Source organism: Cydia strobilella, chromosome 8, assembly GCF_947568885.1.
Source record: "Cydia strobilella chromosome 8, ilCydStro3.1, whole genome shotgun sequence".
Classification (NCBI taxonomy): Eukaryota; Metazoa; Arthropoda; class Insecta; order Lepidoptera; family Tortricidae; genus Cydia; species Cydia strobilella.
This window is the reverse complement of record NC_086048.1, coordinates 20245492-20271820: the sequence shown is the minus strand read 5'-3', so window position 1 is coordinate 20271820 and position 26329 is coordinate 20245492. Positions and strand designations below refer to the sequence as shown.

At 36.8% G+C, this 26329-nt stretch overlaps 1 protein-coding gene across 2 annotated transcripts in view; it reads left to right on the top strand.

The window, feature by feature from the left end:
- The window catches only part of LOC134743756 (EGFR adapter protein-like), a 146917-nt gene that overhangs the window by 12207 nt on the left and 108381 nt on the right, over positions 1–26329 (top strand). For both annotated transcript variants that reach the window (XM_063677400.1, XM_063677399.1), the window contains exon 2: positions 15296–15361. In XM_063677400.1, coding sequence (XP_063533470.1) covers positions 15296–15361 — 66 coding nt within the window. The remainder of the gene's footprint in view (positions 1–15295; positions 15362–26329) is intronic.

Here is a 26329-nt window from a genome sequence, read left to right as displayed (position 1 = left end):
AAGTTTTTAAACAGGCCACTGCCATCTGAGCTTCTAACCCAGATGGGAAACTAAAACTTATTGAAACGGTTTCCTAAAATCCGTAAATAGCTAATTCGTACATAAATTTCAAGAAACTCATTGGCAGAAGTCATCAATTTTAAAAATAAAATACACACATATACATTACATTTTTATAACATTAGTACCTACCATCTATTTTCAATCAGCAAACTTTATGTACATAATATTCAGTTATTCTATCCATATAACAATGTCACTAGTTCACCCATTATTATTTCAATTCCCAAGCCTTTACAAATACTGTTATTCTAACATTTCTAACAAATCCCTCAGCCTAGCAGATTAAGCCTAGGCTAGATTTGAACAAACTACACTTCAATAACTTCGATTAAGAGCTGACAAAACAATAGCGGAGATATGAATCAAACCCTTGACAGACCCAGTTGTGAGTTTGATTTGCATTCAACTATGCTAAGCCAAAACCTGCATTATCACCTGGTAATAAGGTGGGATTTGCAAGAGTTAAGTCGAGGTAGTAAGTAGCTGAAACTCTGGGCTGGTTCCAATTTGGAACTGCGAGTTAAGTATGTCCGGGCTTATCGGATTGGAGTGTAATTTGGACACTTTCGCAAGATGTCTGCGTTTTGTAATTTGTAGATAAGTAGTACTTAGTAGTATTTGCCAACTTTATCGCTTTACAAAATTTATGACAATTTGGTATAAGCGAATTGAATTGTGGGTTGACATCGTGTTAATGTAAAACCTTTTTGAAGGAGGTATTAAAAACAACACAACAACAAGGGACATTCTTTAAGGGGATCCCATGCCCCAATGACCTTCGATTTGAATCCCTTAGTTTTCTAATGTTTTTTGTAGCTTATCATATTAACAGCAACGGATTTTAGCAATATAGTATCCCATATTTACTTCAAAGTTCATTGTTTTCGAAATATTTGGCATCAAAGTTCAACAATTTTAGGCCAAAAAACTGGTTTTCTGGCCATAACTTTTGTGTTAATTAGTTTAAAATTAAAACCTTAGACAAATTTTTAGAGACGTCTAAAACGAACCCAAATATGTAGATTTCGTATAAGTAAGATCTTTCACAGCAATCGAGATACGAAAAAAGTGTTTTTTTAGACAATGTTTAAAACAATCATAAATAAATAAGTATTCATTTTTTTCACAATCCGGTAGACAAAAATGGAGATAAAAGATTGAAGAACCGATAGCCGCTTGTCTTATAATTCTATATGTAGTGCAAAAGTAGGAGATACGATTCAAAACTTGTCAAAAATCGATGAAAACCTCAGGTGGCCCCTTAATAAAACATTGTTATTTTGTGTAAAAATCGAGACGACGTGTGATGATTGTGTGAATAAGTATAATATTATTAAATATAGTAGACTTGCAATACAAAAATACAAAACAATCCCAACAATCTCGACGACCAATGAGTCGTATATTATGACATGATCTTGGATCTTGGATTGAAGGTCTACAAAAAACAAAAAGAAAACATGGAGGAACAGATGCCCAGAAAGAATCTACAGTGAAAAAATGCAGGGACTTGCTAGCTTGGCATGAGGGCGATGAAATTATTTATTTCGACAAAAACATGTTTCAATTGCAAGATAGCCATAATCAACAAAATGACCGTGTTTACGGTATTTCATTGGGAGATATTCCAGTAGACAAATTAGCCGTACAGCGGTTTCAATGCGTTTGCCGTCATGGTATGGGGTGCCATATCATCTATATGGGCAAACTAACACTGCTGTTCATGGATCGTGGAGTAAAAAGACCAAGACTATTATATTCAGAACGTGTTTCAGGGTCATATGCTATAAATTTAAATTCATTCAAGCATCGATTGGTCACGATATGGGACGATATATAACAGATGAGGTAGTGCGTGCCGCGTGCAACTTATTCTATGGTAGAATGCGTGAAGTTATTTATAAATACAAGTTTTTTTTTTAATTTTATGGCTATTTTATACTAATACACTTAATCTGCCCAACCCTGTATATTTATTGTAGACTTAAGAGCGTGTTATATATTTTTGCGCGCTTACATGTGCAAGATATTATTGTAGGTGACTCTACGAAACACCATATTGTAAATAAGGCAGCGCCGGGGCGCAGCGGAGCGCGATATGAGAACCGGAACCAACGTCGTCAATCGGCGTCACACACACCCGAGAATCAATCATAACTAGTGATGTGCCACTGGGTTACCCTACCTGTACGGACATGATACTGTACCGTATTGGAGGCGCAACGGAGCGCGACATGAGAACCGGAACCAACGTCGTCAATCGGCGTCACACACACCCGAGAATCAATCATAACTAGTGTTGTCGTGCCTTATTACCTTACTGGATGTAATAAGAAGAGATGTGGATGTGGATTTTGGTCGTATTTGTCTAAGTGACGGCGTGATAAAGATAGTGCCCGTCTCTTTCAGTCGGTTGTGTTAAAAAAAAACACGTGTCGTATTAATAACATGGATAAATCCATCATAATTCGCCTACTGGACAATTTCAGCAGAATGTTATCTTGCACGAACCTGGAGCCGAACTTACACAAGGCCACTGTCATTCAAGACAGCAGCAGTAATGCTAGTTATATTCTGACTCTGAACGGTACCTTTACCGTGTACATTAGGTAACGGGAACATACCCGTCTTGGGTAAGGTCACACCACTTATAACACCGTTACTCGCCAATATTTGCTGTTTACTACAAATTATGCACAACGGAATGTTCAATTTCATTTCTGAAGCAGAGCCGGTTTAGTTAGTTTGAAAGTGACTGAGTATTCTAGTAGATTGTGAGCTTTCAAACGCGCGCCGGTTGAAGGGAAATATTTTTAACTTTGGTGGTTGGTGCTAATTACTAAAACCTAGCAAAATTTTGTTGTCCTTTTCTAACAAGCACGCACAAATACCAAAATGACAGATTTAGGTTAGGTTACGTTAGCCTATTTTCCATAACCTAGTTTCCGTCGCTCATTATTAGTTTAAAGAAAGTAAAAGCCATGCTATTTAAAAAGCAAGAGCTCCACAAGTTTAATAAGCTTATATAATTCCGCAGGAAAATTCTTTCAACAGAAGCGCTTTGAATAAAACTTGTAGTGTAATTAATTTGTGGAGCCCATGTCCGGACGCACAACTTGTAACGCAATTTCAGTAACTTCATGCTCAACACAGTGGCAGATAATAACAGTAGGACAGCTTTGAATAAGTTGTTTCATGTCCGACGCAACTTGTAACGCAATTTCAGTAACTTCATGCTCAACACAGTGGCAGATAATAACAGTAGGACAGCTTTGAATAAAGTTGTTTCATGTCCGACGCAACTTGTAACGCAATTTCAGTAAGTTCAGGCTCGACACAGTGGCAGATAATAATAGTAGGACAGCTTTGAATAAAGTTGTTTCATGTCCGACGCAACTTGTAACGCAATTTCAGTAACTTCATGCTCGACACAGTGGCAGATAATAACAGTAGGACAGCTTTGAATAAAGTTGTTTCATGTCCGACGCAACTTGTAACGCAATTTCAGTAAGTTCAGGCTAGGGTCGGTACAACAGTGGCAGATATCAACCGTAGGGGAAGGAGTAAAACTGAACTTCGTTACTTTAATTATTGTAGGAACCTATAACAAAAAAATAATGAACAGTGAATACATTTTTCACCTTACGCCCATGTGACGGTAGCGAAACGGCCAAGCCACATATTTTGACTAAGGTGTAGAGTTTGTGAATTAGGGCTTGTAGAGTAAGTTAGAAGCTTGGCTCTACGTGAGCTCTGAAAACTTTTTGACAGTGCGAGCCTTATAGTTTCGTCTTGGCAACATTTTACATGAAAATGTTTTTAATGGGATATGACTTATTTTTGTAAGTTGCTTATAACAATCAATCCTCTATATAATTTAAAGGATGGGGGGTGATTTACTAAAAATCCTGAAAATTTAATACGTATTTTATTATTTATAACAAGGAGTCCCTATATACATTTTCAACCCCTAGCATCAAAATTTGCGGAAGTCTCATACAAACTTTCATCCCCTAGTTTAAGGAGTTGGAGGGGTAAAAATTCCAAGGTTTAGATTTTTTTTTGTTTGTGTACCAATACTAACATACCAAATTTGAGCTTTCTAGGACTTACCCCAGGAGTTTTGATGATCATTATATTATTTTGGTGAGTGAGTGAGTGAGTGAATGAGTGAGTCAGTGACGAAATCGGGGTTTTTTTAGATATCAATAAAATCTAAAGTATAAAAGCTATGTAATTAAAACGTTCTATGTTTAATAAGTCTACAATTGACATCATGTCTCGAGAATGTTGTTTAACTGGTATAACCCAAACCCAAGTTATGAGGTTTTACTAACAAAACTTCCGTGAGACACAGACATATTAAACATATTAATATGATCAAGTTATGAGGGTTCAAAAAACGCCGAAGCGCTTCGAGAAAAGGTAGGTTCGCTTCGCTTCCCTTCGCTTCGCTTGGCTCGTCTTGGTGGGGGCACTCGTGCCCTAGATAGTTAAGGAAATTAGGTCCCGATTATTAATTTCGATCTATAGGTAGGTATATAAACAAAAAACAATCAATATGTAGGTACTAGAAATCGACTGGTTTTGCCCGATTTTGTGCTTTGCTGATCACAAAGTTATGATTAATGGTGTGCCGCTGGTGCAAAAGTAATAGGTAGGTACCAGAGGTCGCAGTTCCTTACAGTCTCACCGGAAATAAGTAGCTTTGCTGTACACTACAATGTTGTTTTTAACCGACTTCAAGATTTCAAAGGAGGAGGTTCTCAGTTCGGTTGTATGTTTTTTTTTTTTTTTTTTTTTTTTTTTTTTTTTTTTTTTTTTTTTTTTTTTTTTAAATGTTTGTTACTCCATAACTCCGTCATTTCTGGACCGATTTTGAAAATTCTTTTTTTGATTGTAAGTATATACATACAGATTGGTCCCGTTTTTGTCAAAAAGCAGTTCTGATGATGGGATCCATGAGGAATCGAGGGAACTCCTCAAATGTTAAAGGCATACATATTGACGCATAGTTCACGTTTGGCGATTTGTCCTCTTCGTTATGTTTGTTAAGCAAGTTAGGTTTTCAAGAAACATTTTTGTCAAGCTCGAGTTCTGATGATGGGATCCATGAGGAATCGAGGGAACTCCTCAAATGTGAAAGGCATACATATAGTGATTTTTGTATTTTTATAAACAAATCCAGCACTTCCATTTTAAAAAGTGACATTTGATGAAGTGGAACTGCTGATGATGATCAGAACGGAACTCTTCAATGACGCATAGTTCACGTTTGGCGATTTGTCCTCTACTTTATGTTTGTTAAGCAAGTTAGGTTTTCAAGAAACATTTTGTCAAGCTCGAGTTCTGATGATGGGATCCATGAGGAATCGAGGGAACTCCTCAAATGTGAAAGGCAAACTAAAGTTGTTTTTAAGACATATTTTTGTCTAGCTCGAGTTCTGATGATGGGATCCATGAGGAATCGAGGGAACTCCTGAAATGTTAAAGGCATACATAGTGACGCATAGTTCACGTTTGGCGATTTGTCCTCTTCGTTATGTTTGTTAAGCAAGTTAGGTTTTCAAGAAACATTTTTGTCAAGCTCGAGTTCTGATGATGGGATCCATGAGGAATCGAGGGAACTCCTCAAATGTGAAAGGCATACATATAGTGATTTTTGTATTTTTATAAAAAAATCCAGCACTTTCATTTTATTCATTTTAAAAAGTGACATTTGATGAAGTGGAACTGCTGATGATGATCAGAACGGAACTCTTCAATGACGCATAGTTCACGTTTGGCGATTTGTCCTCTTCGTTATGTTAGTTAAGCAAGTTAGGTTTTCAAGAAACATTTTGTCAAGCTCGAGTTCTGATGATGGGATCCATGAGGAATCGAGGGAACTCCTCAAATGTGAAAGGCATACATATAGTGATTTTTGTATTTTTATAAACAAATCCAGCACTTCCATTTTAAAAAGTGACATTTGATGAAGTGGAACTGCTGATGATGATCAGAACGGAACTCTTCAATGACGCATAGTTCACGTTTGGCGATTTGTCCTCTACTTTATGTTTGTTAAGCAACTTTAGTTTTTAAGACATATTTTTGTCTAGCTCGAGTTCTGATGATGAGACCCACGAGGAACCGAGGGAACTCCTCAAATGTGAAAGGCATACATATAGTGATATTTGTTTTTTTATCAACAAATCCAGCATTTACATTTAAAAAAGTGACATTTGATGAAATGGAAACTGCTGATAATGATCAGAATGGAACTCTTCAATGACACATAGTTCACGTTTGGCGATTTGTTCTCTTCCTTATGGACCCAGGCCTAATTTTGGACCCAGACTCGGACCCGGACCCGGGTCTGAACATGGACCCCACTCTGACCCAAACTTGGACCCGGACAGCCGGACACGGACCCGGACTCTGATCCGGACCCGGAAATGCTACTAGAAAAGTGGGTTAGGTGGGTGGTTGGGTTTTGAACTGCGATTCTCACAGAACAGAACTGCTATTAGAAAAGTAGGTTAGGTTAGAGCTGTGACCCTTACAGAAACGAAATGCTATCAGAAAAGTAGGTCAGGTTAGGTTAGAACTGCGACCCTTAAAGAAACGAAATGCTACTAGAAAAGTGGGTGGTTTTACCTTATTTTCTACATTATTAGGCAAAAGACGCTGTCTTTTTCATTTCATTGTCTGGAATCTAAGAGTGCACCATCAACAATAAGTGAACTTTCAGCGGCATCCCCCATTGAAGTCGGTTTTTTTTTCTTAAAAATTATTTATTATTCCTATTATAAAAAGTATGATACAAAACATTGTATCTTGAATCATACTGATCGCATACAGCAATATTTTTTTCATCGCCCTTTGACATTCACACTACTCACAATGACTTCCCTAGAAAAGCCAAATGGCGATTTTTCAAGATTGTTCTACTGATTAATGATTTTGTACTGTGTCGCTTGCTGTCTGCTGTGGTCGACGCGCGCGGGATGTTGCAACTATCCGCCTTTGAAGTGGCGCCGCCGCGGGCATACACCTAATCTCATTAACTACTAGCCCGCGATTCCCTTCTTTACTGAGCTTAGGGAAACCAGTGTAGAGAACCCCCTCTAAAGTACTAGATGTGACTACGAATGTGCAAGCACACCTTAAAGTAACTTTTAAAATTCACACAAAATAATTCTGGAAACTTTTCACATATTTGTATGGGAATCGAAATTTTCCAGTTTCAAAACGAAGGTTTCCTTTATTTCTTGTATTTTTTTTTCTGAGAACTGTTCCATGTTTTCGGTAACTCTCCGCTACATTGTCTTAGATGTGACATGTGACTGAACATGAGTTTTTGTATGTTTTGTACTCTCCCATGAAGTACAGCGGCTGTAACAGCCGTTGATAAACCAATTTTAATCTTTCTACCCCAGCCATTTGTGAATTAGATAAATTGATAGGGTGAGACCAAGAAAAATCTGCAACGCTTATGATAGCACACGCACGTTTTATTTATACATCATAATTTGATAGAAGATTGACGTTTAAAATAACACTTGCACCTTGCACTGCGTGTGCTATCAAAATCGTTGCAAACTTTTCTTGGTCTAACTCTATCTGAGCTGCCATTGATATATGCCAGTGATATCTAAATCAACTTCATTAGAAGCGTGGCGCGTGGGCGAGCTGGGGCTTGTCTATAGGATCATAATAGGTGATGTTTCAATCAAAAGGTACCACATTGTCGCTCGTCGATAAGGTTGATTTCCAATTGAAGCTATATGGAAATAGCGCCTTACTGACAAGCGACAATAAGTACCCTCTTGGTTGAAAATGGCACATATTTACTGTAATATTAGATTTACGAAACGGTTGTTTGGTAAGTATCGCGAATACAAACTAGTTTTCGCCACTCCGGCTACTCGTCCACACAACAAAGGTCTTGTTGTGGTTACAACAAGGCCATGTGCACTTCCGTCGTGCTTTGCTTATTCATATTATGAAGTTAGTTAAGCATGATAAGCAACAAACAAGATAATAATTTAGCGAAGCAATCCACTGGTTGGCAACATGAAGGAGACAGTAAAAGGTACAAACAAATACTGGTGATTTCAGTACAGAGAGGTGGATCTTGACTCTTGAGCGACCGTCAGTAAAAATATCTTCAATACAGGATTCCTGCTCCGCCTTCACATTAGAAGGTTTTGATATGTCGTCTCGTGCCTCAATAAATCTTAAAGTCCAGGAAAAACGATTTCGTCAAAAAGTTACTTAATCGCGGTATTTGCAGTAATAGGACGTTATGAAGACAGCTCTTATATTCGACCAACTGACATTACAACAAATTATATTAAAATGTCATTTTGACAAATTGTTTCAAAGCGATTTTAAGTGGTGTTGTGAAAGGAAATCACTCAAATGATATTTATTTTTATAACTCTAACCCTCTTATTCATAAAACTTTAAGGGCCTAATTTAGTTAAATTATGTTTTATCCCTTTCTTACAAATACATAAGTCAAAATGACAGATAATTCAGGCCAGTAACGCGATTATCTAAATCTAAATCTACGTTATAGTTTAGTTTTCAAGTATTTATTGGCTTAGATTTTTAAGTTAAGACTCTCCTTGTCTTGGAATCTCTTTTGCCGTGATTGATAATCCTTCATTACTACTCCTGGTGCTCTAAACATTAAAGATTTAAGGTGGTTCGATTTTCATACAAAATTCAATCGGCTTTAATTAAGGCACTACACACTATTACTACACAAATATTTGCTCATTTATCTACTTTCGAATATTCGTTTGCGCCAAAGATAGATATAACTCCGTAATATATGGATACAGTCTAAGGAAAAAACGTGCCTTGAAAATCACGAAAATTTGATTCTCGATCAGAGGACGCCACTAGTTTTGGCCTACACTCGTATAGAGGGCGTTGACGGTTTCGTTTGTTATTTATAATTTTAACGCATATCAGTGAAAGAACATGGGTCAAAATCATAAAAATAATTAATGCAAATAAAAAAAAAACATTTATCCATATTTAAATACATTTTATCGTATTTTTATATATATTTATTTTTAGTTTTAAAGTGTGTCGACAGATGGCAGTGAATTTACTGGGGTTACAAAATTTACTATGACAGTACCGCTCTAGTATAAGTTACTCTATGGTATTACTTAAACGGGTGTGCTCGGAGGCTCGTGAGGCGCGCGAGGTATTTAATAGGGTGGTAACCCTCTTGAGTCTGCACCGACCGCACCCGGGTTTTATTTATCTGAGAAAATATTTGCAGACCCTATTTATTACAGCTGGCCAGCACAATATGTAAACAGAATTGCTAACATGAATTCCTTTTAAATTGTACGAAAATATTTTTATCACCTCAGCAGCTCGAACAAGCCTACTTTCCTCACCATGAACTGCCACTTCATACTTTTATTACATTTTTTTTCTGTTTATTCTGTGTAATTCGAAATAAATTTTAACCTTTCTCACTACTGAGGTGAAAAATTATGTGTGCAACACGAGAGCAAAGTTATTTTACATCTCGTGTTTTTGAGTCCCTCGCTACGCTTAAGATTCTACCTTAGAATCTTTCGCTTTCTCGGGACTCAAAATAAACACTCGCAAGAAAAACCAACTTTCCTCTCTTGTTGCACAAATAACTATTCTTAACTTTTTTTTAATACAGTCAGTTAAACTATGATCTATTATTATCAGATATACCATTGGGATTGTCACCTGCTGCCGTGTAATGTGACCGTGCCGTGAAATGACAGTCTTATTTATCGTTTGCATTCTTATCCATTCCGAAGCAGTAGTTTGGTTGTTGCAGACCCGGCATGAGATCCTAGACAGGCTCGGAAAAAGGAATTTTTACCGGTCAGTGATTTTTATAATTGCCTCTGAGGGTAGCTGTTGTCTTACATTTAATTATACCTTTCAAAGTTATTCAAAATTTTGGTATGACCCGGAGTTTGAATCGAATTCGAAGTTTCCGGTTTTCAAGCCGCACTTAGCCCTAAGTCGCCATTTGCAATTGCTGTAGTGAGCGTACAAGTAAGATATAATGGATAAATGTAAAGTTCTACGAGGCGTACCGAACTCGGCGAAAAGTATCAAAGTTGCAAAAAACTTAATAGAACGCTCAAGTTCAACTTCTGCTTCTAAAATTGAAACTCGTGAAGACTAAATAAACGTAGCAGATCTAATTTTAAAATTGCTACTAATAAATTACTAAGTTCAACAAAGCGGAAGTTTTAACTTTGTTTAACTTGCGCAGGTACAGTAAAACTTGGTAAAACATTACGAGTACTCTTAAAGAAGAGTAGCCTAGCGACATCTCTAAGAATTTTCCAGTACCTTGTTGAACTCTTGGTTAGTAACAACACTGCTGCACGCGCGAGCTTCTCGTTTTCGTAGTTTCGCCACCAACAGACAGATGTCGTTGTAGAATAGTCTGGCTTGCTAAATATAAATGATTCGATTAATACACGTTACAAAGTAACAAAAAAAAAATACAGCAACTATTTTAGATTGCATATTATTATAGGTGTTTAATTTTATTGGTAGATATTTTTACCGCCTTTAATTAAATACCGTGTGTTGCATGGGCAGGAAAATTAAAATACAACTGTTACATTCACGTCTTATTGTAATGATGGTATTATTTGGTATTATATACTTGTCTAATTTCATGGTTCAATGTCATTGCGTCTCACTCCCTTATTAAGCAAAATGTAGGACAAATACACATTGGACCATGGAGACTGTATAAAGGAGCCAAATCTCTATGTATAAAAAGTGTCCATCAAAAAACAGTAATTAGGCGGCGCCACCATACACCGAAATACTACCAAAAACAACCTACGTAATTTGGTCGGATTATTTGTTGCCTTATATGGTTCAAGTTATACTCATGTCCCAGAGCCTAACTAGCGCCACCGGAGAGATTAGGAACTGTTATTTAAAGCTTAACGCGGTCACTTTTACAACAATTCTGCCATAAGAGATTCCGATCCTTTCTTTACCATCCATACATTGGACTAAGAATTTGGACAGATACCAACCTAAGACACGATTTCCGCTACGTTCCAAATGCGACGGGCGTTTTCCTTTAGATTTTGATCTGATCCTGATAAACAAAGCGGCCATATTATTATATTATCTATGACTTGTTTTGGTGTGAATGTGCAATAACTAGCCCTTTTCTTTACAAAAGCGTGGGTGTAACCGGACCGCGAACTTGCGGTCGCATTGTGGTGGCGTTCGTATGTCATCCTACAACCTCGGGCTTACTGTTGCTACTTAATATAGTTTAAGGAAAAGGAAAATATATATTTTCTTTGGACTCTGGGTAGTCTTTGTGTCTATGTATGTTGGTGTCATGTATTCCACCGCTAGCGAAAAACAAGTTGATTAGCTTATGTTGATATTTTGGTAAGTAAGGCGTTAATAATATTCGTTGTTATACCCTCGAGCCCCAAGTTAAAACCTGTAAGTCCTCGGACTCCTGGAGCCCTTCCGGGCTTTTAACTTTCCTGATATTTTCTAGTCCGTGGGAGTTAGAGGTAACTTTTCAGCTGACGCTATGTAGCGTCCGCGGAATACGAGAGATACATACATTTTAGGCATCTTTGAAAATAGAGGATTTCTTACAAAGAAAAACGAAATCGGGTCAATATTTTGCTTTTATCACTTTTATCAGAATGATAAGTGTATATGTCTACCTATTATATATAGATTTATTTGACAAGCGGCTTTACTTGCAAGTTTAACATATATTTTAAATACGTTTGACCAACCCCTCAAACTACACCCCTTAATCAAATTGGCATACATATACTTACTATTCTACCGGAGAATTAAAGGGGCCAACAAAACAATTGTAATTTTAGCAACCGTGTCCATTTAGACAGACCTATAAACAATTTTTCCCTCACCTCAATCCAATTCAATTTTAGTTCCCTAGTGGGTTCCGTGAATGCTCGTAGTTAATTTTGTACACAATGTCCATTAGTTCCTACGTCTAAAAACGTATTGTGATAGCTAGAGAGTCGAACGGGAAAGGTTTTCCGTACCGTATGTTGCATATTGCATTGATTGATTGATTTATTTATTTATTTATTGGTACAATCATCATCAATCAATCATCTCGTTATTTAGCATAGAAACTAGCAACATACGTTGTTATAAAATAAAACGGTATAACAAAATGGTCGAATAATGACTTAAAAACTGACATGACGTAGGTAGTTTGTGCCAACCTTGTGGATACGTGATTCACCAAAATGTTCTTAATATTTCAGTACTAAAACAACAAATAGGTATGTGTTGTGTGTGTATGGTAAGCTAAGCAAAAAGCTCGGGACCCGCAACAATATCCTGCATAAGCTGACCAGAACAACATGGGGAGCTACTGCAGATGTACTCCGGACTACAGGTCTCAGCTTGGTTTACTCTGCTGGGGAATACTGTGCACCCGTATGGCTTAATAGTGTCCACGTGGAGAAGGTAGATGTTCAACTGCGGAAAGCCATGCGCTGCATATCTGGAACCATACAGTGGACCCCAATCCAGTGGCTGCCAACTCTGAGCCACATACCTCCACCACACCTCAGAAGGCAGCAAGCCCTATTAAACGAAGCTACCAAAATTTTAAAAAATCCAGAACTGCCAGCCTATTACAGAACGGCACAGGAGCTAATGAAGGACAACTTCAACGTCCGAGATAAATGGATAGAGGAATGAAATTCCAACCTGCCTGCAGCCTACAGCGACTACAATCCCACTGAAAGGCCCAAAGGCTTCTCGGCCCCAAGATGGGAATGGTGCCAGCTTAATAAATTTAGCACAGGGCATGGTCGATCTGGCGATTTCATGTTTAGGTGTGGGTGGAAAAACTCACCGGAATGCGATTGCGGAGCGCCTATACAATCTATCCACCATATAATTCACGAGTGCCCAAAACGAATGTACCCTGGTGACCCTCTGGACTTAATAGCGTTTAGTGATAACGCAGCCCAATGGGTGAAGAACCTAGACATTATTCTTCTTCTTTTCGTGTCGAGGTTCCTTTTCATACGATGGATGCCCAGTAGGCAGCCGTATTGACAGCCCTGGCTGTCGCGTCCCTCAGATCCAGCTCCGAGCAGTGATGTGGGCATGCGGGGCACACCAGTAGATGTGCCATTGTTTGCGTTGCTGTGCCGCAGGTACATTGAGCTGAGGGGCTACGGAGCAGTAACACAGCGTCTGGCGTACCCCGGGCAACGTTCGGTATTCATTTATCGAGCGGCTAATCCTTTCGCCACGATGGTTCCACCAAATTATACCTAGACATTAATTTGTAAATTCATAAACATAATTGTAGAACGACTCATGAATCATAATGCCATACGAATAAATAAATTCGACTCACTTGCACCCTATAAACGTTTGAAAAGAACATCATTGTGGGGTATGTTCCCTCACAGAGCACAAAGTAGCCCTCATAGGGTAGCTTAATTAGTGGTTATTGTACGTAAGACATGTGACGCGATCTCAGGGGCTGTCGATGCCGATTCGATACACCTAATTGAACATATGTTATTGTTACGCTTTAATGAACTTTAACCTTTCATATGCTTAGTATCTGCTACATATTATATTCAACTTAAACATAAAGTTGTCACGATTGCTGTTTGTATGGCAATTTTTCTGTTTATTGGCATCGTATTATTAATAAACTGCGGTTTTAAGCTATTGAACATACATACATACATACATATAATCACGCCTATTTCCCGGAGGGGTAGGCAGAGACCACGGATTTCCACTTGCTACGATCCTGACATACCTCTTTCGCTTCCTTCACTTTCATAACATTCCTCATACACGCTCGCCGGTTTAGGGTGCTCTTGACCTGGCCTTTCTTCAGGATTTCCCCGATCTGATCAGAGAAAGTCTGCCGAGGTCTGCCCCTTCCAACTCCCGTTTCTACCTCTCCCTTATACACTCTCTTTGTTAGCCTTCTTTCACTCATTCTTTAAGCTAGTAATCTAAGCTATTGAAGCCAATGTTAATTGGATTACCTACGTAGGCTTATTTGAATTTATCTAGTTCATAATGAGTAGTATAAAGTGCAATTGAAATCTTAATTTCTGCAGTTATTAAAAACTGCTTGGTTTTATTATGTTATAAAATATCTAGTAAATATATCATGATGTTTTGCACATGTTTTAAACCGACCCTTTAGTAATAGGTACATGCCCTGCGAACATCCTGGGACGAGAATAACTATATTAATAATTAACAATAACACTCGACGTTATATATTAGCAATAAGGTAGGTATACAAATGGTTAGTTAACTGTGTAAACAATGACATGTCACACACTGAACAACTTTCATAAGACCAACAATGAAATAGTGAAATTAGCTTTTCCAAAGAAAACAAGAAACACATCAAGTAACTGTGTAGTTAGCAATTTCTGGGTTGGTTCTATAGTAATTGTTGTTTAGTATGACCCACAAATTTATCTTGCAGTTCGCAAAAGTAAGATATATTATGTCCAACTGTCCGTGTCAAAAACGCGCCGAATAAAACGTACAGTAAACTAAACTAATGTCGGCCCATCGATTGGCTCCTCTCATTTTAAGGTAGCAATAGTGACTTTCCTATAAAAATACCTAATATCTAATAGTACATTTCGATGCTAGTGCGGAAAGTATGTCATTACGAGTACCGAGATATCTTGCCATGAGCCGTAGGAACATTTCCGCACGTGTATCGACCGACGTTTTTTAATACAGTTGCGAAAAAATAATACAAACAACAAGTAAGGAATAAAAACTTTGGAAATTTAAAACGCCTCTTATTTGACAGGCGTTTCGACAGCTATTCCGTTACATTCAGACAACTTATTAAGAACGGTTTTTCCATATTCAATATTAAAAAATAAACATGTTATAATGATGATGAGGTAAGTAATTAAATTATAAAATATGTATTTTTTCGTATTCTTACATTAACAGTAGGTTTTTATGTTGATTACGACGTTTAAAGGAAACTAATATTAACACTCATCAATAACTAGTCATGTATTGGAACAAGTATAAATTTAAAAAAATTTGAAAAGTAAAAAGCACTAGTTCGCGAAAACCAACTTTCCGCACGCTAAACAGCTACGTAAAGTAGCACTTTTTGAGCAACTGTATTAAAAAATACTTTAATGATAAATTTGGTATTTTGTTTCAGTACCTGGGTTCATTCCCGGCGTGCGGCGGCGAGCGCGCGCTCTCCGACCAGCTGTTGCTCATAAAGGTATGTGCCTCTAAATCCATACTATCCATACTAATATTATAAATGCGAAAGTCTGTCTGTCTGTCCTTGTGTGTGTGTGTTCCCTCTTCACGCTTAAACAGCTGAATCGATTTTGATGAAATTTGGCATAGAGATAGGTTGAGTCCCTGAGAAGGACATAGGATAGTTTTTATCCTGAAAATCATCCCTTAAGAAAGTAAAAAGCTGGGTGGAATTGAAATAATTATTGAAGTGCCTGCTAATTTGTGTGCATAATATGCTTAAATTAAATGATTGCTATGAGAATTTTTCCAGGCGCTATACTTACTTTAGCTGCTGTTACTAAGTCCACGCAGACGAAGTCGGGGGCAAAAGCTAGTAATTTATATATCGTATAAATATGATATCTACCAGATGGAACATAGGGTTACAACACTTAGTTCACACCGACAGCATTATTGGCATTGACAAATGTACCCATGGGCGAATTATACTTGAAGTAAAACTTAGCAGGAGACTTACGTACGGTGATGCGCTATCAATCTATCTGCATAGATAGGCGCTCCGATCCCGCTTTATATATTGATGAAATGAACACTGTATCAATACAATGAACATCGGCAGCACATTGATAAGTGAATTTACGTGGATGTTCCAGCGGCTCCTTCCCATGGCCTCGTGGTTGGTTGGGAACATTCCCCTTTTTCCCGTTTTTTAGGGTTCCGTACCCAAAGGGTAAAAACGGGACCCTATTACTAAGACTCCGCTGTCCGTCTGTCACCAGGCCGTATCTCGTGATCTGTGATAGCTAGACAGCTGAAATTTTCACAGATGATGTATTTCGGTTGCCGCTATAACAACAAATACTAAAAACAGAATAAAATAGAGATTTAAGTGGGGCTCCCATACAACAAACGTGATTTTTGACCGAAGTTAAGCAACGTCGGGCGGGGTCAGTACTTGGATGGGTGACCGTTTTTATAGTTAATGGTACGGAACCCTTCGTGTGTGAGTCCGACTCGCACTTGGCCGGTTTTTTTTACACTTGATAGCGCTGGAAAGGCTTTAATATCAATGTAAAGTTGCCAGTTCAAAACACTGCTACAAGAAAAACGTAATTTTTCATGCTTTCCATTGATTTTCATTAAATATTGGTTACAACATCATTCACTTATCTGATAACAACTGAAATTTAATAAAACAAGCCGATCGAATATGAACGAAATCATGTGTAACAAAACGAAACAGTATTACTAAAAATAGTTCTAAAAACCTTGGTTTTAGACGGTAGTAGGTCAGGCGCCCTTCACATGTGGGGCGGTCTAATGAATGGGCCCTACGAGTGGCAACGCTTTGTGGCCTGGAACTTTCGGAGCTTGGTGGACTTTTATATTTTTGTGTCGCTGCTGTATTTTTTACTTTGCTTTATTCGACAATAAATGGGTGCCTAGCCAATATGACAATCGTACAGTCGCCATCAGATATATCGGAGCGGCCAAGGTGTTCACAATATCTGAACACGCGCTCTAACGCCTTGACAATAGAGGCGTGTTCAGATATTTGTGAGCACCTTGACCGCTCAGATATATCTAATGGCGACTGTACATCGACAAACGCCTGACAAAAAGTTAAATTTTTATTTTTATTTTTTTTTATTCATGTATTTGTTTAGGGACTTTTAATCTTAAGATTACGCCAGTCCCATCGTACCTTAATCTAAATTACACTCATCTACGGCCTGTAGTAGTATACTGACTAATATAATTATACACAAATAAATATATCTCCTTTGCCTCTTCTGAGATTGGTGCCGCCAAGATGCTTTGAAAAGCGCCTACATCTAACCTATTAATATTTAGTGACTTCATCAACAATTGTCTTTTACCTTCGTTCCGTACACATTCCACCAGTATATGTTGAACATCCTCCACAATATTGCAAGCTTCGCAGTTCGGGGATGGCTCTTTTTTCATCATAAAAGCGAACTTCTTTAGAGGAATGTGTCCTGAACGAAGTCTTAACCCTATTTTAATTAAAATGTATCGGGACATTCGGGACCACAGATCTGATGCTACAAAAAGTCACGGGACTATTGCTATACATTATTAAAGTTTTGCTTGGCGTTTTATATCAATGATTGCTATCTTGGCAAGGCCCCCAGCTTGCTTTATACTACAAAAAAAACCGGCCGGCAAAAAAGTCGGACTCGCGCACCGAGGGTTCCGTACTTTTTAGTATTTGTTGTTATAGCGGCAACATAAATATATCATCTGTGAAAATTTCAACTGTCTAGCTATGACGGTTCATGAGATACAGCCTGGTGACAGACAGATGGACAGACGAACAGCGGAGTCTTAGTAATAGGGTCCCGTTTTTACCCTTTGGGTACGGAACCCTAAAAACGTATAAATATTAGGTATACTGCGTACTGTACTAACAGATGCGAAAAAATAATTATTGCCTATTATTTCTTAGTTTAACGTATTTTAGTCAACATGAAAAATAACGAAGAACTCAGTTATTATTATTTTTTATAACCCCAGTGTAAATTAGGGTGCCTTTGTACAAAAGGTAGGTAATCAAACCACTTCAAAAAATAAGTCCACTCATTTCCGTCATCTTGAATTTGAAATTAAAAAGCTATTTCTCTCTAAAGTCTCGCATCGAAGCTTAAAGTCTAGGGGACATACCCACCTGGGGCCACCTAGGTTTTATTATATGCATTTAGTAAATACTTTTACGATTATACCATAGGGCATTTACCGATTAGATGGTGCATTTTGTAACGATTCACTACTCACAGTCACGACACATAATATTAGGCGCTCAATTCAGTTTCGTCCTCAATTCCGTTTACAATGTTCAGGTATTCGTACTGATGCAAATCGCCATCAAACGGAACAGTTTGGCGAGAATATAAATGTTTAGTAAGTAAGTTGTAAATTTGATAAAATAAGTTATATAATTATGGCGTACGCGGCAATGTCAATGAACTTCTAAAATCGTATTTAACTGGACGTAGGCAGATAGTAACAATTAATAAGATATGTACAAAATCAAAAACAGAGCAGCTTGTGTCATCTGATTTCAAAGAAATAAAATTTGGCGTGCCTCAAGGCAGTGTACTTGGCCCATTGCTTTTTATTATCTATATCAATGACTTGCCACTAGCTATAGATCACCCCATGGTCCTCTTTGCAGATGACTGTACAATTGTATTCTCAGATTCAGACCCACATGCATTACAAATTGACATAAACAAGACACTTGGAACAGTAATAGAATGGCTAAACAGAAACAATTTACGCATTAATTTGACTAAAACAAAAAATATGAATTTTAAACAAAGACTAGACAAATTGCCCGATCTAACTGTGACATATAAAGATAACATTATTGATGAAACGGACATAACAAAATTTTTAGGATTAAGTTTAGACCATAAGTTGACGTGGAAAAATCAAATTGAAATTGTATGCAATAAGCTTAGCAGATTTTCTTATGCATTGTATAATCTAAGTAAAAGTGTCAACGAGTCTGCTTTACTGATTGCCTACCATGCATACGTTACATCAACACTGAAATATGGCGTCATGTTCTGGGGAAATTCCACTGATCGCGAGGCTGCTTTTAAGGCGCAAAAAAAATGTTTAAGATCAGTTTGTAGATTACAATTAATGGAAACCTGTAAACCACATTTCATTAGGTTCAATATACTAACCCTGCCATGTCTATACATTTTTGAAACTGCGGTTTACATTAAAAATAACATCGATCAATTTTCAATGTTTAAAAGTGCTCGCAGATGCGAAAAAAATTACATCCAATCCGTGAACTCGGCTTTGCTTGCTAAAAGTATCTTTGGGATGGCACCCAAAATATACCTATACAATAAGTTGCCAAAACATATTATTGCAATAGATAATGTAACTGAATTTAAGAAATGCCTGTATGACTTTTTGGTACAAAAAGCATACTATTCGATAATGGAATATTTACTCGACATATTTTGAATTTAAGTTGTTTTAGTTTTAAGTACACTCTTAGTTTATAATTCAATTAATTTAATTTTCAATTTAGTACACTCTTATTTTGTTTGACATTTAACATATTACTTTCGTTTGACATCTGTTATAATTAGTGCATGCTCCATCTCTTCTTGGCTATATTTGTATGCCAAATGGCAAAACATAGTGAAATATAAATTATTGTATAAGAACTATATTTAACCTATGTTTACAAATAAATAAATTTTGATTTTTGATTTTGATTTTTGAATATAAAAAAAAAATACAATTAAAAAAAAAATACATCATCGTACAGTCAGCATCAAAAGTAAGAATTGAAACAACGTGCCAGAAGTTTAGTATCAGCTACCCTGAAGTACTCTTCCAAATATAATTAATAATATAATTTTAATATAGTTTTTATTATTAATATAATTCTCTAGAGTTCGCATTTAAAAGTATTAAATTTGGTACAGTTTATTGTTTTACATATATTATCTCTTTTTATTAAGCTGTTTGAGAATGAAATATGTAAGTAGATACTTTTCATGCGTAGTCTTATCCGCTACTTTTGACTGACTACGCGATGAGCTCTCCGGCGTCGACTTTATTTTCACAGCGCACTCAGCTTGTTTAATATGGTGAATGTTACCAAATTAAAATGCGCAAAATAAAACGCTTTACAATGCGGAGTCTATGAGACGTAGTTCACGGGATGTGCATTGCCTGGGCACCCTAAGTTTATCATCCCTCTCTGCGTCCCCTCTTTTCGGTATTCTTTGTGGCGGCGCCATTTCGCAGTACTTGGGGGGCAAAACTGCATGTTATCAGAAACAATGGTTTTATTGTACGTTTGTGCATATAATGCGTAGATATCTTTCTGTGACATTTTTAATTATAGTTTAGCATAACGTGCTGAAAAGCGACTGGAAAATATCAAATAATATTTCATACGTAACCCTATTGTTCAATCTGAGGTCTGAAACCGCGTTTTGCCGGTTTGAAAGTCGCATCTTCAATAGTTTCATTTCCAATATAAAAAAAATCGTGACAAAAACGAATGCTTGACAAATTGAAAAAATTAGTACCTGCCTAAATATAAAAACGAAAACTGTAGGTACAGTACTTTTTTTTTCAAGATAGAGGTGTGCTTATATTTTTCCTGTAATATTTATGATAATATTGATAATGTTATTATTGTGTCAAATTAAAAAACAATTTAAAATTAAATAAATAATTTAAACACTGCATAAGCATTTTCGCTTGTTATCCAGCGCGGCAATGCCGCAAGTATATTTGGCACGTTTGGACGGGGTGGGGGTCGGAATGGGGGTTTAAGTTTAGTATAGATAATGTGTATTTTCTAGTTATTTTTAGTGTTTTTCTTTAGTTTTATGTGTACGTGTTTGTTTTAGTTTGTATTTACAATTTGCAGTAAAACAACTTTTTCTGCGTTACACGTGTAATTTTAGCACTTATAAAAAAAATATTCTGGTTCGGTTCGGTTCGGTAATTAGGATCACATTTTACACGGTGTATAAAATTCTTCTTCTTCGTCTTTGCCTTTATCCCATTATTTGGGGTCGGCTCTCCTCGTTCTCATGCGCCAGGACCGTCTGTCCTGGGTTGTCTGTGGATTTAATTGGGCTCGTTCTAAATCCTTTGGACCACCAAGTAGCAGGCCGGCGCCCTGGTCCTCTTTTGGTTTCCTGAAGGGCCAGTGCCTTTTTCACGACACGGTGTATAAAATGATAACAATTTTCTTTAAAATTTATAAAAACATGAAATAAAACTATGAAAACGGATTATATCGCGTATATTGAATTTATAATACATCCCGACGTTTCGAACTCTTTACAGCGTTCGTGGTCAACGGGTGACTGAGGAAAAATTACAAAATGCAAAAATACCCACATACTAAAATAATGAACAATCATAGACTACAAACTTTAAGGCTGGTTGTACATGCAAAATCGGTTCATAAGGCTAGTTATACACTATAATTATTTTTCAAGTAAAGATATATATATATACGCGATAAAAAATAAACTATGCCGGCTCCATATAAATTCAATATACGCGATATAATCCGTTTTCATAGTTTTATTTCATGAGTAACTATCGCGGTAACCGAAGACAATTTTATAAAAACACTTTTTCAACAGAATAATTTAACAGATGGTTGTGGAGGTACATACCAATATAATCAAAGTAAATATTGGACGTGTTCTGTATTTTGTGACAGCTATCTTCTTAAATATGCTATAAATTAATGATCTAGACATGTCGAAATTTAATTTTGTCAATTAATACTATGTCTGATTATTACACAACGAATTGGCCTAAAATGTAAAGGTATGCCGTCTATATGTAAATAATTGTTTTACGTATTTGCCCATTTCAGTGCACAATATTATTAATAATAAATAATAATAAATAAAATTATTTATTTCAGGCCAGATTGCCCATAGATTGTTAGTTATATACAGACTTATATTAGAGTTAGTACATCTTAACCTAGGTTATACAGTTTTCTTTTTCAAACTTATTTGGGGTCCCGGTAAACAGGACGATGAGCCGACGCCCAGTGACTAACGGACAATCCCACCTCTCGGCTATATCTACCAGCAAGCTGTTGGTGCTACCCCGCAGGCGATACATTTGAGAGGCGATTCTTTTTCTCATTATGGCATGAAAATCGTCCATTCGTGCTTTCGCAAACTTCCGCAAACCGCATTATTGCAGGTGACATAGAGAGTTTCGGCGTGTATGAAAACTTACCAATAATAAGTACTTTACGATAAATAGCGTGAAGACTAGCGATAAATCATACTGAAGAGTGTGGCATTAATTTGCGCAGGCGGTGTGGTTGGGAGGCACGTTGTTACATAGAGCAGAATAGCGCTGTCACTTCCTACTGTGAGAAACGCTGCTTGTTTCAATTGCTTGCACCTTTTATTTCGGTGTCTAGGTTTTGTGATCGCGAAACACGTATTCCTTGAATGCGTATTAATTAGTAATATCATATGTAAATTGCTAGCGGAAACTTTAATTTTTTAATTGTTGATTTATTACAACATATGTAAGCATATAATTACAGTCCAAAGAAACCAAGTCGCTTGTATTATAGGACTATTCTTATATAGTAAGTATAATATTTAGATAAAACAAAGATAGATATAACTCCGTAATAGATGGATACAGTCTAAGGAAAAAACGTGCCTCGAAAATAAAAAAAAATTGATTCTCGTTCAGAGGGCGCTACTAGTTTTGGCCTACAGTCGTATAGATCGCGTTGACGGTTTCGTTTGTTATTTAACAATTTTAACTCATATCAGTAAAAGAACATGGGTCAAAATCATTAAAAAAAAAATACAAATAAAAAAAATCATTTATCTATATTTAAATACATTCTATCGTATTTTTATAAATCTTTATTTTTAGTTTTAAAGTGTGTCGACAGATGGCAGTGAATTTACTGGGGTTACAAAATTTACTATGACAGTAACGCTCTAGTATCAGTTACTCTATGGATAAAATTAACAAAAAAATACAACTGTCTTAAAAAAACAATAAAATTAAAGTCACAAAAATATACAATTTATTTATTTAATCGTATGGCATAGATACGTTAATAGGCAATAAGTTATACATTATTCTATATTATATTAATTATGCATTAAACATCAACGTTCAGAAGATCTGCTGCATCTCACACCCGACGCAGCTGCTTGGCTCAGCACCCTGAACGTTGATGTTTAATATACAATAAAACATAAATGAATCAGTTGTAAACCACTTTTAAACCATTTTTAAATTAAATTGAATACTCGTAAAAATTACACACACTTATTATTTAAATAAATTATAAGTTTTCGACCACATATGTGGTTCGATGGACATGGCATTATATTTTAGCGTAGTATCCTAGTATCATTTATATTTGCGCCTTTTATTTTGTTATGCACATTTACTTTTGTTGTATATGGTATGACGTACCTATTTGTGAACTTTATTTGAATAAATGTTTAGGTGATCAGTTTTGTATTGTAAATTTAGTTGTAGATTATGCTATCAAGGCTTCAGTTTTCCTTTAGACATACAATGCAGTGCACGGGCATTGCAAACCAAGTCAAAACGTGTAGCTTATAAATTCATTTTAAATTTGAAGATTTTTGTATTTTTAATTTTATTTGTATTGTAATTTTTGATATGTGTTTTTGACATTAAAGATTAATTGATTGAAGTTTAAACGGTTATTACGCATTACGCTAGTGCACTTTCTGTCCTATATCAGCGTTGTAAACCTTAATCCGCAGCATGTCTCGCGTCCTTTCGATCTGATAATGACGTCACAAACTTCACGCCGGGAGTGTGCGGGTTGGACGGAAACAAGTTTTAACAAGCTTGTTACTAATTAATTGTTAGGTACTTCATTAGTAACATTCTATCATTCATTAAAGTTTGTTTGACTGATTGGATTTAATTATAATTTTTAGGACCCTTTCAAGGTTTCCGTTTTATGTTACAGTTATTTTTGATACAGATTTGCGCAAGGAGTTTGGCTCATTCGCCCTGTTTTCGTTTTAGGGGAAAATAACTAAAGAGGGTTTGTACACTTCGCTTTTTCGCCATGTTTCCGTTTTACCCTATTCAAAGAGAGGGGATGGCCCCACTCCATCCCATATAGTAATAGTACTTGTTGGTCATTTCACCAGCACGGTGATTTGTGAAAAAACATAGCCCTTGAAGCCTAATTAAATAATATTTTTCTTAATTTAAAAAAAATAATAATTTTGTAGTGTAAAAAGATTGCAAAGCAAAAAAGTTTTCCAATATGGCATTCTCGTCGCCAATATGGTATACGGGGGTTGTCTAGGGGTGAAGTAACGGAATACGGTGTTGTTCATTCGGCGTTTATTTCAGAACTGATTTTTGCCCAATCACGAGTCTACCACAAGTACAGTCGCCATCAGATATATCGGAGCTGCCAAGGTGTTCACAATATCTGAACACGCACTCTAACGCCCTGATAATCGAGGCGTGTTCAGATATTTGTGAGCGCCTTAGCCGCTCCGATATATCTGATGGCGACTGTACATATAGGTACATATATCACAGCAAAGCTACCACTTTATTTGATTTCATAAACGAAGACCAACTAATCCAGAAATTCATCACACAGGACATCTGATCACTGATTTTAAATAATTAGAGAAAACGTTAGGCTGTTTTTATTTCACCAAACTGATAAAGAGAAAGTAATGTTCTTTTCTAACGTTTTCAGCAAAGTCGGTATTAAGTTCACTGCGGCATATCAATTCACCAAGCATTTTAACTCGACTGCTAGCCCGTCTCTACTAATATTAGTCAAACAAATTAATATCCACATGAAGAACGTTGCTACAGCCAAAAACTACGTCGGTCATCCTACTTTTAGGCGATTTAATGTAAATAGTTAATTGTAATTTTAATTTTAATTGTAATTTAACTAATCTCTAAAACTAAACTAAACTACAGTGGTACTACGTAAACGAAATTAATAACTAGCTTAAATCTAAAATAGGCCCTTGAGGCATTGTACCAAGGATGCTGGTGGCATTTCCCCGCTGTATCGCAATGCTGATACGTTGTGCGAGAAAGCCGCCAGCTCTTCGGTCACCAGTTACGTCAACCAGACGCTTCGCGATTTCTGCAAACAACTTATGCGCGCTGGGACCCCATGGACCTAGAGTTTCAACTCCAAATTGTAATTTTAATTTGATTTTTAATGTAATTGTAGTGTAATGTAATTTCAATTAAATTATGTATTTTTAAGTTTATTATGTAATTTTTATCTATGGGTTTTTGCCTGAAACAAACAATTTGATTGATTGATTGATTGAAAACCAATAGTTACACTTCACCACTCCTGTTCAATCTATCGGCATTTTTTGTTTTTCTACGTATTTATGAACTGGTTTAAGGTAACCATCCGGATTCAGATTACACCAGCATTCCTGCAGTATTGCAGCGTGACATGACTGCCGCTTGCATAGCTGCCGCAAATGTCAAAAATCCGGGCATCAATAATCGACGTTGACATTTCCGGCAGCAATGAAGACGGCAGTATTTCTTGAGTTATCTGAATCTGAACGGTACCTTTATTGGTGTTTCAGTTGGTCTGGGATGTCGTGAATAGCTAACGCCAGGGACGCTCGGGGCTAGATCCAGATGAGTTTTTCGTCGCTTCACACATAAACATACAGTATATACATATACTACGTACGCAGGAAGCTACAACGTACACCGAATTTCGAAGATTGTCTATCTCTATTATACATGTCTATTTAGTGATTTAATTCTTGGTATAATTGAGCGATAGATTTGGATTTTTTTTAAGAAGGTAAACCCCTCTACTCTCAGCACGGAAGAGAACGAAGCAAGGAGGAGGCAAACGAGCAGACGGATCGCCTGAAGCAATTACCATCGCTCATGGACACCTGTAGAACCAGAGGGTTTGCATTGCAAGTGCAACGCCGATGCAAGATGGGAGTACGTTATTTTCTTGAAAGTTTGAAGGTCATATCGGTCCAAGAATAGCGCGGGTTCATTCCACAGTTTTGCTGTGCGAGGCAGCCCTCTAAATTGCTCAATACGAGTATGCATGCTGCTGATTTTCTGACATAAAACAAGTTACCCTTACACAATTTTGACATATCAAACTGTCGGTTCACCTTATCGGGGGCCGGTGTTGGCCGAAACGTTAATGCAATTAACCATTAACCAGTACAAATTGAACCGTAAACTGTAACCCTCCGTTACGGTTTACGGTTCAATTTGTACTGGTTAATGGTTAATTGCAATTAACGTTCGGCCAACACTGTCGGGGGCTTTCCCAACTCCCTTTTTCGCCATTGGACCGCGTATACGGTCAATGTTCACCATAATTGCAAGAACATTAAAGTTTGGCTTTTGCATTTTGTTAGCTTAACTCATCTCT